The 25865-nt window shown below is 41.7% G+C and overlaps 1 protein-coding gene and 1 non-coding gene across 10 annotated transcripts in view; one reads left to right on the forward strand and one right to left on the reverse strand.

The window, feature by feature from the left end:
• Positions 1 to 2475: 2475 nt before the first annotated feature.
• The window catches only part of LOC119742025 (thyroid adenoma-associated protein homolog), a 67473-nt gene continuing 44083 nt past the window's right edge, over positions 2476 to 25865 (reverse strand). For 8 of the 9 annotated variants that reach the window (XM_038218041.1, XM_038218040.1, XM_038218039.1 and 5 more), the window contains 14 exons: positions 25496 to 25633; positions 23105 to 23320; positions 22002 to 22245; positions 19895 to 20315; positions 18481 to 18720; positions 17068 to 17296; positions 14067 to 14527; positions 13580 to 13747; positions 11893 to 12034; positions 9868 to 9986; positions 8201 to 8285; positions 7124 to 7268; positions 4318 to 4484; positions 2476 to 3575 (listed from right to left, as the gene is read on the reverse strand). In XM_038218041.1, the coding sequence (XP_038073969.1) occupies positions 3480 to 3575; positions 4318 to 4484; positions 7124 to 7268; positions 8201 to 8285; positions 9868 to 9986; positions 11893 to 12034; positions 13580 to 13747; positions 14067 to 14527; positions 17068 to 17296; positions 18481 to 18720; positions 19895 to 20315; positions 22002 to 22245; positions 23105 to 23320; positions 25496 to 25633 (2871 nt within the window). In that variant the 3' untranslated portion in view covers positions 2476 to 3479. Of the gene's footprint in view, positions 3576 to 4317; positions 4485 to 6327; positions 7084 to 7123; positions 7269 to 8200; positions 8286 to 9867; positions 9987 to 11892; positions 12035 to 13579; positions 13748 to 14066; positions 14528 to 17067; positions 17297 to 18480; positions 18721 to 19894; positions 20316 to 22001; positions 22246 to 23104; positions 23321 to 25495; positions 25634 to 25865 lie in introns of those variants that run through there. The other variant, XM_038218036.1, reaches the window with a different exon arrangement.
• On the forward strand, positions 7439 to 7512 carry Trnat-ugu. Its single transcript has one exon. It is a non-coding gene; the product is annotated as a tRNA-Thr (tRNA).

Consider the following 25865-nt stretch of genomic DNA (forward strand, 5'->3'; position numbering starts at 1 on the left):
CGAGTCGATGCTCAGCCCAAAGCCCCACCCCCCCCCTCCAGCATGGCCCTTTAATAAAACGTTGGTCTATAAATGCGCATGTCCTCATGAAAATATGTCATATTTTTCGAAGCGGTTAATTTCAGTGTCGATGATATGATGTACGACGGTTATAAAATTTGCCATACGGCCAAATCAGAGAGGAATATCCCTTAATTAAATATGATGAGAGCATGGAGGAAGGAATGAGAGTTTAGTTGTGACATGGAGGAAGGAATGGTTGTGACAAGAAGTAGTCCTACATTATTAAGAACGGGCCTCCATCATCGATTCCGTCTAATAGGGCGGGCCATCATGTAGTAAAAAGTCCCCCTCACCCCCCCCCCCCCCCAAGGGCGGATCCGGGCCGATTTTCACCGTAGATAAATTCAATCGAAGCGATATTCACCGCTTTCCGGTCGTATAGTGGCTCATGGGTGTAATTGCTTTACCTTCATGCAGGGTCTAAAACGCGGTGCTCAGTGCTTTATTTACACAAAATATTATTTAAAATGCAGATAGGTATATACCATAAGCAAGGAACAGCCGTGGCTGTTACTTTTCTTAAGACTATGGAAGAAAATGGAGGGGACGATGTACGTGCGCAGGGAAACTCTGGTCTCCTGTCCACGCCACTACTCATCCTTCAGTTACCATCGGGAACAAATTGAATGAATCAGGTTGATTATAATTAATAACTTCGTCCACTACCACATTTTCCCGTTTTCTGAAACAGATTTTATTTGCAGCAACACAAACGTCATGTACTGGAATGTTACAATTAAGAAAAAAGGGCCCGAATCATCCAAGGCAATTGCAGACATTTTGGGTTCAACTTGTGAGTTAGATATAATTCCAAATATATATCCCACAAAAAGGCCTATCCTACTATGGCCTATCGTATCCTATCGTATCCTATACCTGCACTCATTCAAAAATGAGTACTTGAAAGGTACAACCACTTCAACAAGTGAACAATATAGTTTTGAAAAAAGAAAAGAAATTAAAATATATTTTATCAGCAAAATTAATTAGGTACGGTATAAAAATAAAGTCTTTTCCAGCTTGCTGTGTTTTAATTGCAGTACAGTAAAATGCCCAAGTATTATTATTTTGGGGGTAATCTGCATATTTAAATCAAGGAAACAAATCTGACAAACCACCAAATTAAACTTCAGGGTATGGGAAGCAATTACCCTGGTAGCCTGGACGATCAAATAAAACTCTTGTACATGAGGTTTTCCTTGGACGACTTCTTAAAACCTTTCATTCTTCATCGAGTTCAAACCTTTATTCCAAAATGTATTCCAAAATGACGAAAGCTATATAAAAGTACAGAAAATAAAGTACATTTACACCTATTCAAGTCTGAGGTGAATGATTGAAATAATGATTACTGGAAACTAAACTTGACCAGTTAATCTAATGCAGATAAAGCATCTCCCTTATTGCACTTATGGCATAGGCCATACAATAAATCTCGAAGAATTAACATAAAATTACATAAAAAGTTAAAGGGAATATACATGATTGGCTTTTGCTGTAATTTTCAGAAATGAACTATTTGAGGGGTTAGTATAATAGATCAAATATTGTTAGACTGACATGTTTGAAGGTTTGTGTTCGAAAATGCTGAGAAAAAAAACAAGAAAAACAAAAATGTTCAAGTAGTCTGGTTCCCTGACTCCACTAAATATAAAATGGATCAATTTACAGATGCCGGAAACTTGTAAGGTAATGGAACCAGTCTAGCCGGCCTGCACCCGTTCATGGACATGTAACCAATAGCAAACAAAATTTGGACTGAAAGAAAAATGGTTACTTTGGATCAGCAGTTGAAAAATAGTTAGGTTTTTCCAACGGTGGTCGGCTGACCACCATTGGAAATGTTTACAAAAATACTATTTTCTTGAAAATGACTTCACACCAGGTGCCATAATTTTACAGGATGCTTAAGACTGTCATTTACCAACATCCTAGTAAGGTATTTCGTAAAAACTAGATAGTTTTATTTTTCAATGTTTGCAAATGTTGTATATTACCTTTAAGTTGCATACAATTTCTTCTCAAGATTTGTAACATTCTTGCTGATAAAGTTCAAATGTGCAATTAAAAAGATTCCCTTGTCATCTTTCTTTCATATTTCCCTCGGAAGCCCAATTCAGTTTGCTCCTAGACTTTTCATGAGCAAATACAATTAAAAAACAATTAAGTTAATGTCTGTTTATCTTAAAAAGTTAAAGGCTGTAGGTGAACAACAAGAAAAGACCAGAGAATTCTACAGTTATAATTTAATGGTTAGACTTAAAAACATGTCAGAGTTGTCTTAACTGTCCAAGGGCGGATCCAGAACACAATTTTTGGGGGGCCAAAAATGTTTATGGTCCCCAAAAAGTGGGTCCAACAAATTATGGCTTGGGGTTCGGGGCCCGCTTAAGGGCCCCAAAGTTTTTTGGATTCTAGATGCTCTGTGGTGCGATCAGAGGCAATTTCTAACCACTTTGACCAATGTTTTTGGGGGGTCCCCCTGGATCCGCCGTTGTAACTGTCTCAAATTAATAATACTTCAAAGGCAAAATTGCTTCATGCAGGCTTTATTGCTGATTAACAGAGCAGATCCAATTGATCCTAATTTGAAAGTTAAATTTACAGGGTGTATCAAAATGAAGGTAATCCAAAAGTAATGGTTAAAATGTAAAAGTTATGCACTTGAACACTGTCAAAGTGGCTCCATCTTAAGTTAAAGGGTAGTTCATTAGCTTTTCTTTGATATGTCATGTGCGTCTCTTCAGTCATGGATGACCGAGTACCACTGATTTCAAAACAAAAGCCTACAAAACCACTGTTTCAAAGTTTGCTGAATAAGAAGTGAGTTAAGCTGCAATGTGCTGTCGCTGTAGACAGTGTGTTAAAAGGGGGTATGTTAGAGATGTTGTGACTTTGGGTGTGATCCCTGGCTACATGGAATATACAGGTGTATATGGCTTCTGGCTAGCGCCCATTGAACAAAGACATTGACGAAGTGGGGAACCGTCAACATAGGGCCGGATAGCTAAGTTGGTAGAGCACCGGAATGGCAATCCAGAGGTCGCAGGTTCAAACCCGGCTTCAGTCAATTTCTTTCAACTACGCTTATGCACCTAGTCAGTTTCCCTTTGTGGTTTACAGGCATGAGAACACAAAATCACCAAAAAGTCTGAAAATGTTAACATAGGGTTCATTTGTGCTCCGAGGACTAATGCGAGCGTGTAAGCGTGAATTCCTTACGGCGTGGGATCCGGGGCCTGCTTAAGGGCCCCGGAACAATTTTAAGTTTAGTTTTTCTCCAGAAGTCTGAAATCCGCGGATCCGTGGAGGATTCTCTTGCCTGGGTTTAGTTGAAAATAAATAATGCTGCGAAATCCTTGGATATGGGGGGAAAATGAGGGGGGAAAGTTCAACATGGGCCGTCTCATCCAAAGCTAAGGTGCATTTGTTGCTTTCAATTCCAGTTGGCTTGTGATGAACTGGGAAAGAGAAGATAGTTCAGTCTTCAGGCATGGATGAACAGACGGCATCTGTATTCAAACAAGAAAGGCAATAACCAAAATAAGTAAGTACTATTCCAGTGCTCCAGTTGGCCAGAAAGAATACTGTATTCTCCGGCCTCTCAAACAGACGAGGCACCAAGTTATTACAGGGCCCATGTAATAAAAACTTTTGTAATGCAATCCTTTTTATGCATGTCCCTATATCTTTATTTTCTATCTGCATATTGACATTTTTAAGGGTGTTCTGATGCCTCTTTGGTTTTGCAACTCATGTGAATTTTCATATTCATGGGCAAAACTGTGATGTCATTTTAGGCAGACAAATTTGGTGTGCAGCTGTTCCCGCATCAAAAGTTTCCAGAATGTGGGGGTTTTGCCATGGTAATTAATTTTTTGTTGGCTTTGGTGATACATTATGTTTTTTAGTTACCAAAAATTTCGAATCACAATATGAACAGAAAACCCTTAAACTGAACAGAGTCTTTCTGAAATGACATCACAGCAACAGAGCCTCAGTTGTCAGAAATAAGCATGGAATGTTTTAGATGATAAAAAAAATGGACTTTTACAAAGACTTTAACCAAAAAGGGATGTTTTGTAGTTTTCATACATTTCGGAGGAATGGATATTTACACAACCTAAATTGCAGTGTAAACCTCATGTCATGAACCTTGACCCCTTGCATTCTACACCCTATTTTTTGGTGAAGGGCAAAACTAAAAAAAAGGGGGGGGGGGAAATGTAAAGAATTGCATCAGAAGTGAAATACCTCGGCTATTTGCTTGAGGGTCAGCTGTAGTTCATTCATGGCACCCAAAACGACCTCGTCTGCATCTAATATCTTGGTTACACCACACAGGAACCTTACATACAGCAGTTGTCTGTAGATGGTTTGGTAGGGTTTACTGTGGCTGGACACGCCACATAATGTCCCACCTATGGCAAATAAAAACACACCAAACCAAGACAAGAAGTTATGTCTGAACAATGATGTGATATCTCTTGAACCAAAATATTTTAAAGTGAGCAAATAAACAGGTTCAAAAGAGACGTCCCTTATAAGTGAAATCCCCAAGAAAGTTGATGCTTACTTCAAGCTTTGTTATGGTGTCTTGGCTACCGTTATTTCATTGCTTCAACACTTTTATGGTGAACCTCATTCTCAAACCCACGCATTGTTACAGCGGTCTCAAGTATCTGCAGTGTGATGGCTAAATCTTCCTGTGCATCTACCAACACTGTTATGGTGAACCTCATTCTCAAACCCACCCATTGTTACACCGGTCTCAAGTATCTGCTGTGTGATGGCTAAATCTTTCTGTGCATCTACCAACACAGGTCTCAAGTATCTGCAGTTACACAGGTCTCAAGTATCTGCAGTCTTATGGCTAAATATTCCTGTGCATCTACCAACACTTTACAGTGAACCTCATTCTCAAACCCACCCATTGTTACACCGGTCTCAAGTATCTGCAGTGTGATGGCTAAATCTTCCTGTGCATCTACCAACACTTTAATGGTGAACCTCATTCTCAAACCCACCCATTGTTACACAGGTCTCAAGTATCTGCAGTCTTATGGCTAAATATTCCTGTGCATCTACCAACACTTTACAGTGAACCTCATTCTCAAACCCACCCATTGTTACACCGGTCTCAAGTATCTGCAGTGTGATGGCTAAATCTTCCTGTGCATCTACCAACACTTTAATGGTGAACCTCATTCTCAAACCCACGCATTGTTACAGCGGTCTCAAGCATCTGCTGTGTGATGGCTAAATCTTCCTGTGCATCTACCAACACTTTTACGGTGAACCTCATTCTCAAACCCACCCATTGTTACAGCGGTCTCAAGCATCTGCAGTGTGATGGCTAAATCTTCCTGTGCATCTACAAACACTTTTACGGTGAACCTCATTCTCAAACCCACCCATTGTTACACAGGTCTCAAGTATCTGCTGTGTGATGGCTAAATCTTCCTGTGCATCTACCAACACTTTTATGGTGAACCTCATTCTCAAACCCACCCATTGTTACACCGGTCTCAAGTATCTGCAGTGTTATGGCTAAATCTTCCTGTGCATCTACCAACACTTTTATGGTGAACCTCATTCTCAAACCCACCCATTGTTACACCGGTCTCAAGTATCTGCTGTGTGATGGCTAAATCTTCCTGTGCATCTACCAACACTTTTACGGTGAACCTCATTCTCAAACCCACCCATTGTTACACCGGTCTCAAGTATCTGCAGTGTTATGGCTAAATCTTCCTGTGCATCTACCAACACTTTTATGGTGAACCTCATTCTCAAACCCACCCATTGTTACACCGGTCTCAAGTATCTGCAGTCTTATGGCTAAATATTCCTGTGCATCTACCAACACTTTAATGGTGAACCTCATTCTCAAACCCACCCATTGTTACACCGGTCTCAAGCATCTGCTGTGTGATGGCTAAATCTTCCTGTGCATCTACCAACACTTTAATGGTGAACCTCATTCTCAAACCCACCCATTGTTACACCGGTCTCAAGTATCTGCTGTGTGATGGCTAAATCTTCCTGTGCATCTACCAACACTGTTTTGGTGAACCTCATTCTCAAACCCACCCATTGTTACACCGGTCTCAAGCATCTGCAGTGTGATGGCTAAATCTTCCTGTGCATCTACCAACACTTTAATGGTGAACCTCATTCTGAAACCCACCCATTGTTACACCGGTCTCAAGTATCTGCAGTGTGATGGCTAAATCTTCCAGTGCATCTACCAACACTTTAATGGTGAACCTCATTCTGAAACCCACCCATTGTTACACCGGTCTCAAGCATCTGCAGTGTGATGGCTAAATCTTCCTGTGCATCTACCAACACTGTTATGGTGAACCTCATTCTGAAACCCACCCATTGTTACACCGGTCTCAAGCATCTGCTGTGTGATGGCTTAATCTTCCTGTGCATCTACAAACACTTTACAGTGAACCTCATTCTCAAACCCACCCATTGTTACACCGGTCTCAAGTATCTGCTGTGTGATGGCTAAATCTTCCTGTGCATCTACCAACACTTTAATGGTGAACCTCATTCTCAAACCCACCCATTGTAACACCGGTCTCAAGCATCTGCTGTGTGATGGCTAAATCTTCCTGTGCATCTACCAGCACTTTACAGTGAACCTCATTCTCAAACCCACCCATTGTTACACCGGTCTCAAGCATCTGCTGTGTGATGGCTAAATCTTCCTGTGCATCTACCAACACTTTAATGGTGAACCTCATTCTCAAACCCACCCATTGTAACACCGGTCTCAAGCATCTGCTGTGTGATGGCTAAATCTTCCTGTGCATCTACCAACACTTTAATAGTGAACCTCATTCTCAAACCCACCCATTGTTACACCGGTCTCAAGCATCTGCTGTGTGATGGCTAAATCTTCCTGTGCATCTACCAGCACTTTACAGTGAACCTCATTCTCAAACCCACCCATTGTTACACCGGTCTCAAGCATCTGCTGTGTGATGGCTAAATCTTCCTGTGCATCTACAAACACTTTTATGGTGAACCTCATTCTCAAACCCACCCATTGTTACACCGGTCTCAAGTATCTGCAGTGTGATGGCTAAATCTTCCTGTGCATCTACCAGCAGGGGGGCTGCCTCACACCAGCTGCTCAGCCAGGTCTGGAAGCTCTCGGGATTGGCTGCTTGCTCCCTCTCTACTGTCTCCTGTCAAATTGGTTAAGAGAAACAGATGAGATTGTTTTTTTCAGCATGCTTGAAAAATTCACCCTACTTCCCTTAACGATCATGGCGGGATACCCTCTTCAATTTGACAACACTCGATTCAACAAGACTTGTCAAAGTGCCATGTTTGCTGCGTGTAACCGCCAACATAGGGCTGGATAGCTCAGTTGGTTAAAGCACTGGAACTGTAATCCGGATGTCGCAGGTTCAAACCCCGTTCCAGTCAATTTCTTTGTTCAACTTTTCAATTTCTTTGTTCAACGTCAAATCAACCATCTGAAGGCCAAACGGCCTCAGAGCACGCGTTTACTAGCTGCAATAGGATCTTAAAGTGACTCTCTTTAACCTTAGCCTGCTAGGGTGTGTGAAAAATCGTATTTAAATTGAAGGATTCAGGACTGTTGTTTTGTCTTAAACAGGCCATTGGTATTCCAACAGCCAATGTGCATAAGAACATTCACTGATTTTGAGTGTAAAGGCGGCAGATAACACAAGTCTATGGGGGCGATGGTAACCAAATATACAATTAGAAATTTGTCTCAGATAATTTAAGACTCTCACAAAAGTTAAGAGTACAAAAGTACTTGAAAACATGGTTCAGTCCAAAGTTTGTTTTACTTCATACAGAACAAGAACATATCTCAAAATTTGTTAGTACCCTTTAATATTTCGCGTGGGCATGGTGGATCGTTTATCCCGAAGAGAAAATCTAGATGTGTGCACACACAATTTGAGTACAGAACTGACTTAGTAGCAGTTGCGTTGCTGTTGGTGTTTTCTGAAATGCAACAAGGTCCCACAGATTTGTACACCTTGTTGTGCTTGCTGCTGTGTTGCACAGGGAGAGGGCTACAAATAATGCATCCCATGCAACAACTGTCGTTGGTGAATAAGGCAGGAGGGTTTTTGCTTACCACAAGTGCTTGGTACAGAACCTTTGCCTCCATGACACCCTCAGCATAAATGTTGGCACTCTCTTGTCCAAACAGATGAGTACCACTACGAGATAAAAACAATTCAGTAGATGCGTGTAACTTACTTTGACTCTTACTTGAAAATCTTTCAATCCAATTAACTTCACAAACACGTCCAACAGACAGATTCCCGATCCAATATATTTTGAGCAGAGTTATAATCAAGTCAAGTCACAAGTAACAGGGGGTATATGATAACTAAACATGCCTTCGTCATATTTAACTTGAGAATGGTTGTGAATACGAGTACAACTCCAAAATAATAATGAAAGGTTTGCGGAAACACCATGTGTGAATAATTTCTCAATTAAGAGAATGGTTCTGAAAAGAATCAGAGGTATAAACTCGACGTTCCGGTCAGTATGCTCTGACCGTCTTCAGGAGAGTGCCTAAACTCTAAGAAAGTAAACACTTAAGTAGAAAAAACGCCAAATTGGTGAAGTGTGATGTTGCATCCTGTGTGGATTCCAAGTAGCTAGGATCCCAGAGCTAGCTTGGTGTGCCCAATGAGGTGGAACAGAAGGGTTGCAGTCTCAGTAGAGGGAGGACCTAGGGTATAGGAGACCCATCAGTCTAAGGTATAGCTGAGGACCTAGGGTATAGGGGATCCATCAGTCTGGAGTAGTGGGAGCCAGATGTCGTTGAGGTGAAACCCGATGTCTTGAGTACAACTCTGACTTTTGAGTAGTCAACATCATCTCATTCTCTGGGTGAGATCTCATTCTCTGGGTGTGATGAGACTTTCCTGGGGGCATCCCCAATAACAGTGTTGTAGTTCTCGCACTCAGTACTCCTACTCAAGTACAGGCGTACTTTTTGAGGATACTCGTACTCGCACTAATACTAAAATATCAAAATACTCGGACTTGAACTCACGGTACTCATCATCAAAAGCAAAGTACTTGGACTCGACTATTCAATCATCAAAGTACTCGTATAAGGACTCGGGGAAAAGTCAAGTAATTTATTTTTGAATGAAGAAAATCTCATTCAGAGACGTCAATGCTCGGTTTTATCAATTCTTGCTCAAACGTAGCCCATAACATCCATGTTGCTAAATTACTTGAGATTTTAACTGTTTTCAATAGGGTGCTCCATAAAGAACTTGTAATTGAAGGTCTAAGCACTTGGACTCAGGTACCCGTAAGTACTTGGATGCAAGTGGTTCTCGATAGCTCGATAGCACTTTGTACTCGGACAACAGTACTCGACTACAAAACTGCTGATTACATGGTCGGACGAAGCACATGAATGTACCACAAACAGATGGTAATACTCGTCTTAACCCTAACCCACCTCAATCCTCCAAAATCCTCATTGAGGTTTTGGAGGATTGTTGAGGATTGAGGATGAATGGCATTTGAGAAACACGATGATTTTGGAGGATGGAGGATGAATGGTGTTTGAAGATGAGGATGATTTTGGAGGATTGGGGATGAATTTTTGAGGCAGGACTGTCTGACGATTTTAAAGGATTTAGGCGTTGTTGCAACATTTTGAAACATTTTGGAGGATTTTGGAGGATTCAAGACGGTTCCTAGCAAAAAGGGCCTAGGGGGGTTAGCTATAGGGTTAATCTCTTCATAAAAGTTGTTTTTACAACATACCCAGAAGCAAGTTGGTGGGTGGCTTCTGATAAATCCACTGATCCCTGAAGCAAGCCGAGAACTGATGTCATGAATTTGGGAGACCAGAAGAACGCCCGACACAGGTAGTCAACTAACACCTACAGAAAGGCAAACAATCAGAAATGTCAAACAATTTAGATTAAAGGGAATATACAACATTTGCAAACATCGAAAAATAAAACTACCAAGTTTTTGCAAAATACCTTAATAGGATGTTGGTAAATGACAGTCTAAAGCATCCTGTAAAATTATGGCACCTGGTATACTGTCATTTTCAAGAAAAGTGGTATTTTTGTATCAATTTCCAACGCTGATCGGCCGATCAGCGTTGGAAACAACTGGCTTTTTTTTCAAATACTGGCCCCAATTGACCATCGCACTTGTTTACAATCGATTACAAACCTATGAACGGGTACGAGCCAGCTAGACTGGTTCCCTAACCTTACAATTCCCCAATGTATGTAAACTGCTCTGTTTCTTCTTATATGGAGTCAGGGAACCAGACTACAGGAAAATGATCGTTTTTCTTGGTTTTTATAGCATTTTCGAACCCAAAACCTCCAAAAAGTCAGTGTAACTATATTTGCTTTATATTTCCAACCCCCCAATTCCAACCATTTCTGAAAATTACAGCAAAAGCAAATGATGTATATTCCCTTTAAAGACAGAGAGCCTGAAAAATGGCCTTTCCAATGAAATTGGATTTTTGGACTTTTTAAATTTTTTTTTAATTTTTGGATTCAATTACATGTATAATAATTATAATACTGAACAGTTAAAATATATATAACAGAATATATAACCATCAAACTCTCATCAATTCGTCGAAAGACGTGTATACATGCAAAGGTTTGGCAGTCTACGGAACGGATGACGGATAAACACGCAACAAGCGAAGCCGGAAATATCTGTCAGCGACCCGCTCACAACGAGCAAGGCCAGAACTTTCAGGGTGTGCTACCCGCAGATGACGGCCTGAACCCGTCTGGCATCGAGGTCTGTGAAAAACAATCCTGCGCCTGGGTTTGGTCAATGTCAAAATAATCCCGGCGCGAACTGGTTAACATCCCCCAAAGCTATGACTTCAAATTGGAGGTGGGGGTAGCATGTTCAAGCATTGTGCCTGTTGAAGATCCTGTCAGTGAGATTTGAAAATTACCATTATAAAGATCCCAAACTCAATTTCCAACTTTCAAATAAATGGAGCCTGTGGCCTTGAATTTTAAAAAAAATGTGAGAAAAAGAAAAACCGCCTCTATTCAACAATGAGTATTAGTTGAAATGTCGGTCTGTAAAATGCTGTCCCTGAAATGTATAATTTGCCAAGGAAAACAATGAGGAAGACTCCGCTATTGATTCTGAACAGTGAAGCTTTGAAGGACACTTGATTGCCTCAAACAAAACCTGTCATGCGTTTGTGCAAATTCAAATGAGAATTATATTAATGCTTACAATTATAGCGCTTTCCATTGTATCAACAATCTCAAAGCGCTTTACAATTATTCCCCCATTCATCGGCGCACATTCGGTCCTCTATCCTCACAGGTACCCATCCATACTCCTGGGTGGAGAGAGGCAATTGTAGTTAAGTGTCTTGCCCAAGGCCACAAACACCATGTTCCTGGCAGGGTTTGAACCCACGCACCATCGTACACGAGTAAAAAAACGTAACCACTGGACAATGGTATTCTTCATTCAACAGTTGTGTGCACTGATCTGTGCCAAAAGTAAGCAAGCCAGTCTGAGAATACACAGTGTCTTTGAAACACTGGACTGCATGCGTAAGCCATAAAGGGCCATTTACTGTTCCTAAATCCATTGCTCGACATATGTTGCACCATAAACCATCCCATGTGTTTTAAAAATTCATACACTAACCCACTCTCGCATTGGTCTCTACAGTCACAGACGATGCTGCTCCAATAGGACAGAAAACTAGGATACATCATCTATGGTCATCTTTGACCGACGGAGGCCTACTATGAACCTACTACACTAACCCACCTGTTGAGCAACATTGCAGTGAAGATGACTGAATTGCAGACAGTGTGCTCCTCTGGGTAACCGTAGCGACACAAGCCCAGCAGCTGCCAATCGAATGTCTTGGTCCTCATCTTGTAAGAGGTGTAGCAGCGCAATCAGCAAGCTTTGGTATGAACAGAGGAAAGACACAAAATGCTGGTCTGTGGAATGTTCTATTTTGTGGAGTTTCAAAAAAATATCATCTTAATATAATAATGTGTAAAGCGCACGTTTCCACTACTGTTGGTGCTCAAGGCGCTACACCATTATTACTCTTCTCATTGGGCCAATGAAGCATTCCAAATACCGTCTAAGCTACCTGGGAGTTTACTGCCATTTAGGTGCAAAGCAGCTAAAACCAATCACAATAACCATCTCTGCCCTCATAGGTACCCATTTACTCCTGGGTGGGGAGAAATGAGTAAACAAAGAGTGACAAAGTGCCTTGCCCAAGGGCACACGCACCATAGCTGCAGACTGGACTCAAACCCACAACCTGCAGAATTACTTGCAGATCTTGAATTCAATGCTCCAGACCACGAGTCAAGTCACAAATCAAATTTTCCCGACTCAAGTCCAGTCACAAGTGAAGTTATTCGAAGTCAAGTCACAAGTCTCAAGTCAAGTTTTTCAAGATGATGTCCCTTCCTCTATGCTGTTACACACTGATCAGTAATGTGCAGCATGGCAATGCGGTGCCTTGTTACACAACTGCAGCCAACGGCACTGATCTCCATGGCACCAACCGGCATGCACTGCACAAATACCATGCAGGACGCCTAGCTCGCTGCATGTACATCAGGTCCTTGGCTGTCTGTTCAACTGATTTTTGAGTATGTCCGAAAGTTTATTTTAACCAAAGTGTGAATGTCAGCAAATCAAATTTATTCCAGGCAAGTCGCAAGTCAAATTTTTCCCGAGTCAAATCAAGTTGTACGTCATTTTTTGCCAAGTCAAGTCTCAAGTAAAAATAACATAGCGACTTGAGTCAGACTTAAAGCTATAGTCCATCATTTGCAGCCATCCGAAAAGTAACTAGCGTAATTACTGTTGAAAAACAAACTTGGTTGAAAGATAGTAAGGGAACTAAACTCCCTGTGAAATTAATCTTTCTGGGAAGCTGTCATTTTGAAGTAATCAACGAAAGAAGGCATTTCCAACGGTGATTCTTAAGAAGCACCGTAGGAAAATTTAAATTAGTAGTTCGTTTTGTTATTCAGCGCAGCGCGCACAAGTATTGGAACGACGCACACGCGTGCGCGGTTGTTGTAATTCGTCGGATCAGTGCGCGACGCCGCGTATAGCTGCAATTACAAAACAATTCAAAACAAGATTCAGTAACTTTTGATTTGAAATTGAGATCTTAGAATGCTGTTTTTCTCGGAATGTACAGCTGAAGCTTAGCTGAAACTTCATCAGGTTAGTTGCTCAGTATCATTTATTAGATTTTGAACTCTTTTGTTGCTTCAAACGAACAAAATGCACAAATTACAAATGATGGACTGTAGCTTTAAGTCTGAGTCAGCGACTCGAGTCAACAACACTCAAATTCAGACTTAACTAAATGAGGGACTTGACTCAACATTGAAGAGTTTTTGGAAAGCACTGATGAGCATGGAGTGCAAATAATGCTACAAAGAGAGTAAATGAAAGTGAGTTACGGACTTACTCCAAAGCTATATCTATTTGGTCCTCGGTGTGTTCGTCTGCTATTTTGCTCCATACTATCGGTGCAGCTATTCTCACGGACTGAACGGTAGCTAATCGTTTGGTCTCGCATTGAGAGGGATGGCTGTATGTGACCATCCAGTTACACCAGACGTCAACATACACCCAACTGGCAGGAAAAAAATATAAGTGGACTTGACATCAGTAAAGCACAACATCTGCGCCAAAAGAAACTCTAACCGTCTGGCATATTTCATGATAATGAATCGGTTCAAAGGAATAAGAAAACAAACATTTTTGTGAATCTAACGTAAATTATAGTGTTCTACTAAAAATTCTGGCAATATAATTATGCATAGTAACTCTTCAATGTTGGTTGCAGTTCACCCAACTGCAAGCGGAAACTGTAAGGGTTTAAGTTGAACAAACTACAAGAAAAGGTTTGAAAAGGGTAAATTGTGAAAAATAACTACCAATACATCATTTACCTGTTTTGATTAGTCTGTATGCTCCATTGTAACATCTGACCAATAGCAGGCAATGCAGCGGCAAGCAGGCCACTCCCCCTTTTGCCCTCCACCAATCCCGTCAGTGCATTCCACAGGCACTGCCAATCACAGGGCAGCTCGGATACAGGCCCTTCCCCTTGTCCCAAGTCTACCCACAATGCAAGAGCCTTTTCTAAACATCTGATGTCTAGTTCAGCGTCTGTCAACAAGTTTGCTAGTTTTTCTCGGAGTGTCTGTATTCTGGACACATCGCCGCAGTCAAGAATGTCCGTCACGTTTGATTGTAGGTATGCTAGAGTTGCCAATTTCACGTCGGAGTCATGCGAGGTCAAAAGGGCCTGAGCTGAGGTCAGCAGGTCAGGGGTCACGGTATCTGAGGTCAGTGTGATCAAGCGAAGGTAGGCAGCTGACATGACACCGTTGAGTGTAGCTATACCAATCTGTGCAAAAGATAACAAGAAAAACAAAAATAACAGCGTTGCTGTTGAAACCCCTCAGCCAGAGTCAAGTTATCATCCGGAAACCATTAACCTTTAACTCAACGTGGTGACCTTGACCTTTGGCCTTTGACCCCAGAACCAGTCCCAACATGCCTGTACCAATGGGAAACCCCCTACCGAAGTTAGACACCAACATTTCATTTCTAACTCAAGGTATCATTCGGAACCATTTACATTGAACTCACCACGGTGACCTTGACCTTTAACCTTTTGACCCCAAAACCAATCCCAACTTGCCTGTACCCAAGGGCAAACCCCTACCTCAGTCAGACACCAAAATCTCATTTCTAACTCAAGTTATCATCCGGAAACCATTTACCTTTAACTGACCATGCTGACCTTGACCTTTGACCTTTTGACCCCAAAACCAATCCCAACTTGCCTTCTCCCAAGGGGAACCCTCTTCCAAAGTTAGACACCAAAATCGCATTTCTAACTCAAGTTATCATCCGGAAACCATTTACCTTTAACTCACACTGGTGACCTTGACCTTTGACCTTTTGACCCCAAAACAAATCCCAACTTGCCTACTCCCAAGGGCAACCCTCTACCAAAGTTAGACACCAAAATCGCATTTCTAACTCAAGTTATCATCCGGAAACCATTTACCTTTAACTCACAATGGTGACCTTGACCTTTGACCTTTTGACCCCAAAACCAATCCCAACTTGCCTACTCCCAAGGGCAACCCTCTACCAAAGTTAGACACCAAAATCTCATTTCTAACTCAAGTTATCATCCTGAAACCATTTACATTTAACTCACCACGGTGACCTTGACCTTTGACCTTTTGACCCCAAAACCAATCCCAACTTGCCTACTCCCAAGGGCAACCCCCTATCAAAGTTAGACACCAAAATCTCATTTCTAACTCAAGTTATCATCCGGAAACCATTTACCTTTATCTCACCATGCTGACCTTGACCTTTGACCTTTTGACCCCAAAACCAATCCCAACTTGCCTACTCCCAAGGGCAACCCTCTACCAAAGTTAGACACCAAAATCTCATTTCTAACTGAAGTTATCATCCGGAAACCATTTACATTTAACTCACCACGGTGACCTTGACCTTTGACCTTTTGACCTCAAAACCAATCCAAACTTGCCTACTCCCAAGGGCAACCCCCTACCGAAGTTACAACCCCAAACAACATTTCTAACTCAAGTTATCATCCGGAAACTAAGCTGCCCGGACGGACGGACGGACGGACAGACAGACATACATCCGGACGGACGGACGCCCTAGGCGATGACAATACCCCTCGAGCCTCTCGGCTGAGGGGTAAAAAGAGAAACATTTACCGTTGTAACAGGTAACTTATATTTTTCCTTAAGAAGAAATACTTTCACAAATCAAATAGTAAGTACAAATACAGAGGGAAAAACACACAAAGCTCAATTGTACTATGACTAACAAGAATTACAAATGTTGATAAAGGATATTATATAACCGACATACAGATCCTTGTCATTTGATTGGTGGAACTCACATCACGCGACATTCGTTACTGTTCCCATTCACGCCGCGGCTCAAAAAGTACTATCCGCCCATGGGGAATGGGAAATACTATTGAACAGTTAGGACCATGACGCGGTATGTGTGTGCAATTGCATGCTGGTGTGCGCGTTCAGCGTTGCACGTAGGGCGTATCGTTCCAAAGAGCCAGCGCTACAGTGTTGGGTTCAAACATTTTTGTGAAGGGATGGTTTGGAAGAGGGAGATACATTTTCCTCCAGTTTTGTATTGAAATAAAAGCTCAAATATATCAAATGACAAGGATCTATATGTCAGTTATATAAAACAAATATTGAGTGGCTTTAAATTGTGAAATGAGAAGAATATTATCGCTCGGTAAAATCTGGACTTTTCCAGTTCACTCGGCTTCGCCTCGTGAAATGGAAAAGTCCAAATTTTACCTTGCGATAATATTCCTCCCATTCCACGCTGAGCCACTCAATATTTGTATACTCACAGAAAGGAGTATAGTTTTACCTTACAAAATGCCTTCAACAGCAAAAAGAAGCAAAGAAAAGTTTAAAGGGTCCATGACATTTTTCTTAGGAACGTATTTTGTGCAACTTTCTACTCCTCTTACATTTATGAAAACTATTTGACATCCCTTTTTGGTTAATTTTATTGAAAAGTGCACTTCTTTAAACTTTTAAGATTTTCCATGCTTTTCCAGACAACTGAGGGGGCTGTTGCTGTGATGTCAATTTCAGGAAGACACTGTTCAGTTTAGGGGTTTTCTGTTCAACTTATGAACCCCAAATGTGCTCATTGAAAATATTTGTGAGAAAACTTTGCTCACTGGCTTACTGCCATATAATGACATTACAACTTATCGCCAAGGAAAAGAACTGTCAAAATAGGGCTGGAAAGCGTTGACCTGAGCTTAGTAATTTTTTTAATATAAAATCCCAGAATTATATAATATTCAGCATGTTCAAGCAAAAACAACAATGAATCTTTACAGACCTGAAATGGTGGAGGAGCGCTCTCAAAATATCCCCTCAAAATGTCCATCATTTTTGACACACAGGTTATGGCCCCTGAACCTGGACACACTCGGTGACACTCTGCAATTACAGCCAGGGCCACATTGACAAACAGGGCTCTGATTGGAGCACAGGGGTTGCTGTCCCCGGCTATCCATGTTCGGGAGCTAAGCTTGGATTGAATACAGACCAAGTCTTCCTGTTGAAAACTGAAGACAGATAATACAAAAAACACGAGACAATATAATTCAGTCTATTGTTTCTGAATTTCTGCCTATCTTGTGTTAAACCCTTAAGCACTTGAAGTAAATGGTATTACATTGTATTTACTCCTGGTTCATAAATACCTAAGGCAGTTTACCCATTCCTATTGGTTGAGAGCCCGTCATGTGGCCAGTCTTAAATGGTCGATAAAACACTGGCTGGCTAATCTCTAACACTTTTCAAGTGTCAGATGAACTTTGGACTCCTATGAAATCCAGTGCAATTTACCCTAATTAATTTATGGGTTGGACATTCACAATCCTCAGTTAGGCATGTGCGATACTACCAAGGACTCTGTATTTCGCAATCCTAAATTCACACTACACCGACACAGCTGTGTTCTGCGCCACATCACGCAGTATGTGCAAGGCATGCGCCAATCTCCATATTGGGAGTTGTTTACGACTACTCGTGAGAGGCACATAGCATAACATAGCTAGAGGGGTGTTTCTAAAAACATGAAATAATCTTGTTGAACAAAATTGTTGGACTTTGACCGAAAAGGTATATTAATGAACAGGAATAAATACATGCTTGGCCAGTATTAAACAAGTATGTTTAGAACTGGCTAGAGGCTGGTCGCCAAAAATGGCCCTCGCATTTGGCTCAGTCCATTATCAGCATCCAGGCCCCAAGCCGGTTTTAAACTTAATTGTTTAAAACTGGCAAAGCACATATGTTTCCCTTATTACATTACATTTACTCCTAGTTCATACAATCTTAGTGAAATAATAGAGATGAGGAACAGCAAAATACTCTCACCATTGAAAACTACACAGTCAGGTATACTCAGCAACACATACAAAAGATCCCAGTAAGCTATGAGCTCCGTGCGCCAACAAAAGAGGGCGCCCTTTTATCTAGCAACGACATCCCATGGGCGGGACATTTAGCTGGTTGACGTGCACCGTTCCTTGTGTGTGACGCAGGTGCACATGGGGATTTGTACTATGTACACGCAGTGGTACGGCCGCACGTCGCGGCAAAATTGCAGTCAGGCAAAATGGCATTGGTCGGTCACCCCCAACTGTACTTTGTTTGTCGGTGAGGGGGTACTTGTGAACGGAACGGATATCCTAATAGAAAAGTAGATCTCCAAGGACAGTCCTATTGACGACATTATGTCTACCTTTCATTCTGCTCGGCGGCCTCAAACAACTTCTCCACCTGTAGCAGGTCTCCATGGAGACGATTGAAATCTCGGACGGACTGGGCACTGCTAGGCAGCTGGTGGATGATACCGGCGATCTTCTGTGGCATGTCGCACTGCGGTATGAGGGGAACCAGTGAGCGGGCCGCCAGCTCCCGTACTGCATAGATTGCACTGCCGGCCAGCTGTTGGACCGGTTGCATGAATTCACGGAGTGACCTGTAAGTCATCAAATCAATGTTGATTTAAGAGGCTAAACCACATTGAGAGACTGTGACTGTTTGAAAAAATGCATACAGACCCTCAGAGGATCAACAAAACAGCACTCAATCCTAACTATGACCAATTTTCTATTGGTCTCTATCAAATGACGTCACTTCCTACAGATTGCCACGTACATTAGCATTTTATTTTATTGCGTCAAATTGTTGCTCGCATCGGCTGCGTTGTTTTTCAAAGAAATTTCAAGCAGCATGCCTGCGTTTAGAACATTTTGCACACTGCGTGCACATGCACCTGATGGCGTTGAATACGTAGTTGTAATTTTCCAACAAAGATGGCGTCCTATGAGTGAGATCTATTAGAATTTGTTGATATGTGTTGTTAACAAAAACAATTTTTTTTTTCCATGATAAGCTGCCTTCATTATTAGCTGTTGTTGGACCCTTCTCTTTCAGAAGGGTGTGAAGAGGAAAACTGAATGGGATGATGTTCAGAGACTGTTTCTAGTTGCAAGTATTTATTGTTCTCCCATGGATGCCAGTGGGTCTTTGCTCCAGGGCCTGAAAATTTGACACATGAAATACGGCCACGCATGCACAAAACGATTGCAATAAAATATACATACTCACATCGTAATACCATATATAGGTGCACACTTATGTCTACAAAGAACTTACGATACATGCATTCGTGTCTCACACTAGCATGGCAATTGCCATGGCAATGACCCTAGACTCTCCAGTAGAAGTAGTCCTTAAACTAGGAATTGCTGTACACATGTGAATGTGGCGCATCCATACAGAAAATATTAGTTCGATCGACCGCACTTGGAAGGCCTAGTCTGGCACTTAAAACAACATATAGCAGACACCAATTTTCTTATTGGCAAATGAGCAACGATCAAACAAGGTGCAACAAATTTTCTGGTAGCTATTTTCTTTTCTTCTCGTTGCCCACAACACAAGGATATATTTTTCCAGCCTGCAAAGGGATGGAATGCCAGAAAGATTTTACCCCCAAAACATGAAAAATCCAGAATTCTGGCTACAGCCATAAACTGGTCCCTGTTCTGTTGTTAGTCAGAATACCCCAAAAAACATCAAGTTAACACCTCTCTCACTTCTCAGAACAGCACCTCTCTTTCAGTCACTTCTTTTACACCCCCACTTACTGAACATCGTCACTGCCGACACCAGGCCCCAGCTTGGACAGCAAAGTCAGCACAGGGTGTAAGCTTGGATGGAGGAACAGCCTTCCCTTCTCCCCTCTGCACTCTACCCTGCCCTCCTGGAAGCGCGCATCTCTTAGAATCTCAAGGCCTGTGTCATCAGTACAGCTCAAAACATCCTCTCTGCCTTGCTCCTGTCCCAGGGCTTCTGGCCCTCTTTCCTCATCTGTGACCTTTGACCTCATCACCCCATCATCCTCGCTCCCTGGCTCCGCCCCTCCACGGTTGAACTTCTTCAACTCCTTAAGGAGGAACTGCTTCAGTGTCGGGTAGCGGGTGAAGAATGTGGCCGCTGACATGGCGTTGATTTGGGAGTGCTCGTCCTGAACTTTCTTCTGTCCGAATATGCGGGCAATCAGAGTGCCTATAATGAGAAATCAATAAGTCAATGGGGCGGGGGTTCTAAATTATTCATTTTAAAATCTAATTCATCGCTGTATGATATCAGGATTGGATTTATTTGAATTCATCACAAGTTTAATCACCAGTCAATCAAAAGTCATCCGGTTTCAAGGCAAGTCACAATCTATTTAAACCCGCCCTCAGGTCGACCTTGGGACGACACAGATCAGTTGGCAACTGACTTTTCAGAATCAAGCTGCATCCGACCTACGACCATCGGAAACATATCAGTCGCCGATTTTTTTTTTGTGATTTGAGTGTATCTGCGATAGTATTAAGATGACTGGCATCAGTGGGTGCTAAAAAAAATTAACAGTCGCAAGAGTGGAAAAATGTTAACAGAACGTGTTCCTGACAGGCGGGAATCAATCACAGTCGACCTATGTAAAGTTACAAGTTACAACATCATGCACGCATCAGGATCATTTTATTTCATTGTGTAGCCAATCAGCATGTGGCAAAAATGGTCGAATGAACGAACGTGGTCATGGAAGATCGTCTGATTGTTATCAACACGCACACTGTCATTTTGAAGGAGTCACATGATCATGTCTATGCCGCGGAATTGTTGTCGCGTCGTGGGTGACATGATCATGGTTGCGACTTTTTGTGTCAAGATGCCGCTTGCTCCACAACAATCACATGCTTTCTCAGTTTTGTGATCTGAGAATAACTTTTGCGCTTTAACTAATGCTGACGCCTGATGCCAATGGTTCCATTGCAGTGCAAGCAAACTGCAGGTCGACCTGTTGGCGGCTTAAAGGGAATGTACATCATTGGCTTTTGCTGTAATTTTCAGAAATGAACTATTTCAGGGGTTAGTATAATAGATCAAATATTGTTACACTGACATGTTTGAAGTTTTGTGTTAAAAAATGCTGGAAAAACCAAGAAAAACAAAAATGTTCAAGTAGTCTGGTTCCTTGACTCCACTAAAGATAAAATGGATCAATTTATAAATGCCGGAAAATTGTAAGGTAAGGGAACCAGTCTAGCTGGCCTGCACCCGTTAATGAACATGTAACCAATAACAAACAAAATTTGGACTGAAAAAAGTGTAAAGTTGGAGCAGTAGTTGAAAAATAGTTAGGTTTTTCCAACGGTGGTCGGCCGACCACCGTTGGAAATGTATACAAAAATACCATTTTCTTGAAAATGACTTCACACCAGGTGCCATAATTTTACAGGATGCTTTAGACTGTCATTTACCAACACCCTAGTAAGGTATTTCGTAAAAACTTGGTAGTTTTATATTTCGATGTTTGCAAATGTTGTATATTCCCTTTAAGGTGAAATCAGAACTGTACAGCAAACTATTACTATAACACAGGTTTTTTTTGTTATTACACAAACGGAGGATTTTTGAGGAATCTTCTTCAAAAAAGCTGCCCGGTAGAATTTGGGTTAATAAAAGGTTACTAGACAGAATTATATCCACAACAGAAGAGGAAAATTGCTATTGGACATATGATTTGGGAAGAGGGAGTAGGTCGATGGAAAGACTGGCTTAGCAATTCAGAGGTCTGCCAATGATAAGTTTTTAAATTGTAATTATTTTTACAATAAAATTTAGCTCTTGACTGAAACAGAACAGCAGGGCTGCAAAGAGTGGAACGAGAATTAACCCTTCAAAACAAAAAACCCTCACCAAATAGTCTCATGGAGCAATTCCTGATCATCCAGCAGGGCGAGGCAAACCCACCAATGGCCATCTCCACCGCCGAGGAGCAATGCCTTAAAATATCAGTGCCCACCGCGGAGCAGCGGAAGAGTGCCATCATGACGTTGAGGGCGTGGGCCTGGGGTAGGTCCAGCCTGTCATTGGGGTCGGGTGGGAGGGGCTGGCTGGCTATGTCCATCAGCTGCCTCATGACGTAGGTCAGTAAGGGTCTCTGCAAATGACAATCACAACAACATGTCATAATGTGTGTCACTCATATAGCGCTTCTGACCTCAGCTAGATCTCAAAGCGCTTCACAGTTATTGCCCCTGTTCATCACGCCACGAGACCACTTTTTAGCAGCCGATATCAGCGCAATCTGGCCTCTACTGTGAGCTGATTCAGTGACGATTATGCAAAAAAGACTGCGTGAAAAGGGCTGCAGTTGGGATTTGAATTATTTGCCTGGCTATCAGTCATCATGGCAAGACATCAGATTAATGTTCAAGGGCAAATGATTCCAATCCCAAACCACATCAGCCTTTTTTTCTCAACATGCAGGATTTTTCACAGCTTACATAACACAGCACTGAAATCGATTAAGGCAAGGAACTTGGTCACAAGTGTCAAAAAAATGTCAATACTCATAGGGGTTGAGGCCAAGGTTGCACAACCAACAATTTTCAAAATTGACCTAACTGTTTTGTAGTTATATTAAAAACAGTCAGACGGACAATTTTTTTGGAGACATAATGTAGAAAATTACCCATCAGTTAGCTTGTGGCGCTGCGGTGTCTGTATTCTTAGGCAAGACAGTTTGTCTAAATTTGCTTCTCCCTACCAAAGTTTAAGTGAGTACTACCAGGGGTGGTCATTATGTTTAATTGAGCAGTTTGTGCTAAAATTGGCAGTATTGAGATGTACACTCCTGAAGAGTTCAGGTTGTGTTAGGAATGGTTCATGACTTGATGAGCAGGGCTAACAATGTCTTGCCTTGAGCTACAATAATTTATTATCAGTAATCTTTTTCTATCGAAAACTGTGTTGATTCTGTAAGATGTTTCACTGACACAATGCATTCAGTGACATACCTCACGCCCCCGGGGCTCAGCACTGACGATAGACTCCACCAACAGGGGGAGCCCCGCACTCTTCTTGGTAAACGACGACCCGGCCCCTACTTGAGTGACCATCCCTAGAACCCTGTCCAAAATGGTCTTGGGTATGGCCTGGAGCTTGGGGCAGTGACTGGCCTGCAGACGAGAGCACAGCTTGGCAAAGCCCTGGTTGCAGCCATCAATAGCACCCTGGAGATAGGTAGGAATGAAACAAGTTACTCAGTCCAAGTAAGCCTGGAGTGTTATCATTTTTATTATCATTATATATTTCTGGTAATGAAACCAAGGATTCCTCAAAAGCGCCCTTGGCATTGTAGCTCGCAAGCCTGAAGAAACCTGTAGCAAGGAGACATTAAGGAGAAACTAGAGGTTGTATTAACAACCACACGGTGTTGGGCCATGGATTACCGCAGACTTTGCCACACACATCCACTCAAAATATGCATGTTTAAATCCATGTTTGAATTTTTCAACATGCCGCCAGAGGGCGCTCTAACATTTGATGACGTCACCTGTAAAATTTTTGTACAGTACTGCCTAGACAGACACTCACATCTTTGAAAGCAAGTTCGCATCTTCTGCCAATTTCAAATAATAAGGCACTTCCTGTTTCGACCGGAAGGAAGGGTCAAGTGATTTTGCACTTAATACCAAAAATGAAGACCCTGCAATATTGTATCGATTGCTATAAAAAACAAAATCAAATCTGTAGCAGTTGATTTTATATTGATTTTCAAAGATTAAATCTATAAATCTTTGATTGCTTGTAATATGATACTTCATTGTGACGTCATTACCAGAAAGTTCAAGAGCTATTTTAACTGTGCTATAGTTAGCCAAATCTTGATTATATCTATCACGGTTGATTTTTTAGCAATTTTTGAAGGTTTAAAGGTCTTTTTATTGTAACTTCCGGTCTGATGACGTAATCAATTTTTTTTCGCGCACAGGTGTTGTCTGCATTATGGTCATCATGTACATTAATTTTGAAGCGATTACCGCAAACTTCGCCACAGACATCAAGTGAAAATGCGTTTTTCGCGTTTTTTAACCTGCCGCTAGAGGGCGCTCCAACTCTTCATGACGTCACCAATTATTTTTTTGAAAGGTCAATCCAGGCAGACATCCACACCGTTGAAAGCAAGTTCATATCTTTTTCCACTTTCAAATTATTAGGCACTTCCGGTTTCGACCGGAAGGAAGGGTCACGTGATTTTACGCGCACAAGATAAAATGAAGATTATATATTATCATGTCGATTCCCGCAAAATTCAAGTTGCGGTCTCTGACGGTTGATTTTATATTGAATTTCAAAGATTAAATTGATTATTTTTTGAAGTGACGTCACGTGACCCATGATGATGTCATGATGACGTAATTGCAAAAAAGCACATCTTCAGTTGGTTGTGCATTCATGTATTGACAATTGAAGTTCATATATGTTTTCATTTTGACAAACAGTTCCGGAGAAGAATGTGTCTAGAAGAATAATAAAAAAAATAGTAAATTCTTACAATAACAATAGGTGTTGGGCTGAGGCCCAACACCTAATTACAGCTTTAGAGAAGGGACGAAACCCCTTAAGAATATTCTGGGGAAAACCCACGGATTCAGGTAGGGACTAAAAACCCAATCCACATGTGGTCCAGACGGGATTCGCACCCGGGTCACAGCAGTGGAAGGCGAGGAAAGTACCACTATGCCAACCTGACTCCCAACCTGAAAGAATATCCAGCCTGTACTCTCCTCGTCTTTAATATTAACCATACTTTGTGTACAACATTTTCAGGCACAATTTATCACAGCTTTGGTTAACCGTAGTGCTAAATGCTCTGACACTGTCAACGTATTTGGGCCGGTTATATGGCTGTCCCGATTATACCAAATAGTCAATCATCATCTGAATATTCAAATAGCTTTTTGCCAGTTTGAATAGTCGAAAAGAGAAAACTATGCACATGTGCACTTGACTGTGGTGTCATTTTAATCATAAAGTTACGTTTGTATTGCCAGAAGGTACCTTTTTGTCGACGGCAATTTTCTCGTTGACACCTATATATTGTTCCCATTCTTTTAGCTAGGTAAAGTCCCTGGACAGTTATACAGTACTTACTGCAATTGCAAAACACTCCAGCGTTCCATAATAAACATGCAAATTTTAACCAGCGCGCTTTGTATGCAGCTTTTGACCGAGGAAGGCAACTTCAGCTGGCATCTGTATAACTTGATTGGCAAGTTTCTAATATTTGAGTATTCGGTCAGGTGCAGTTTTGAATAATCGAATACTTAATTATTCAAAAATGGACAGCCCTAGCGAGTTATTAGGTTGGGGGGTTTCCACCACATTTCTACAGCAGACAATACCTTGTGCCGGCACCTGGTCAGGACATCCACCAAGATGTCGGCCATCAGGGTCAGCTGGTCAAAGGTCAAGATACCCGGGTCATCTTCACCGCACAGCGGCATGGTTTCCACCAAAGCTCCAAGGAGTAGACTACATTCCTGCAAAATATGACATCATACCTATTATGGTTTTGAATGTATTATGCAAATAATTTGTATACTTTGCAAAAAGATAGCTGACACCGTCGACTAAAACAGAGCAGTAATTGTCTGCAGGGCTGCCAACTTTGAGTAAGAGCTGAGCGTGAGAATTTGGCGTTGGAGTTTGATCAGAACGAATGGGAGCACGAAACACAAAGCCCTAACGGCGTGGGGTTTGAGGGCCGCCTAG

The sequence above is a fragment of the Patiria miniata genome, unplaced genomic scaffold, assembly GCF_015706575.1.
Source record: "Patiria miniata isolate m_02_andy unplaced genomic scaffold, ASM1570657v1 HiC_scaffold_5, whole genome shotgun sequence".
NCBI classification, from domain to species: domain Eukaryota; kingdom Metazoa; phylum Echinodermata; class Asteroidea; order Valvatida; family Asterinidae; genus Patiria; species Patiria miniata.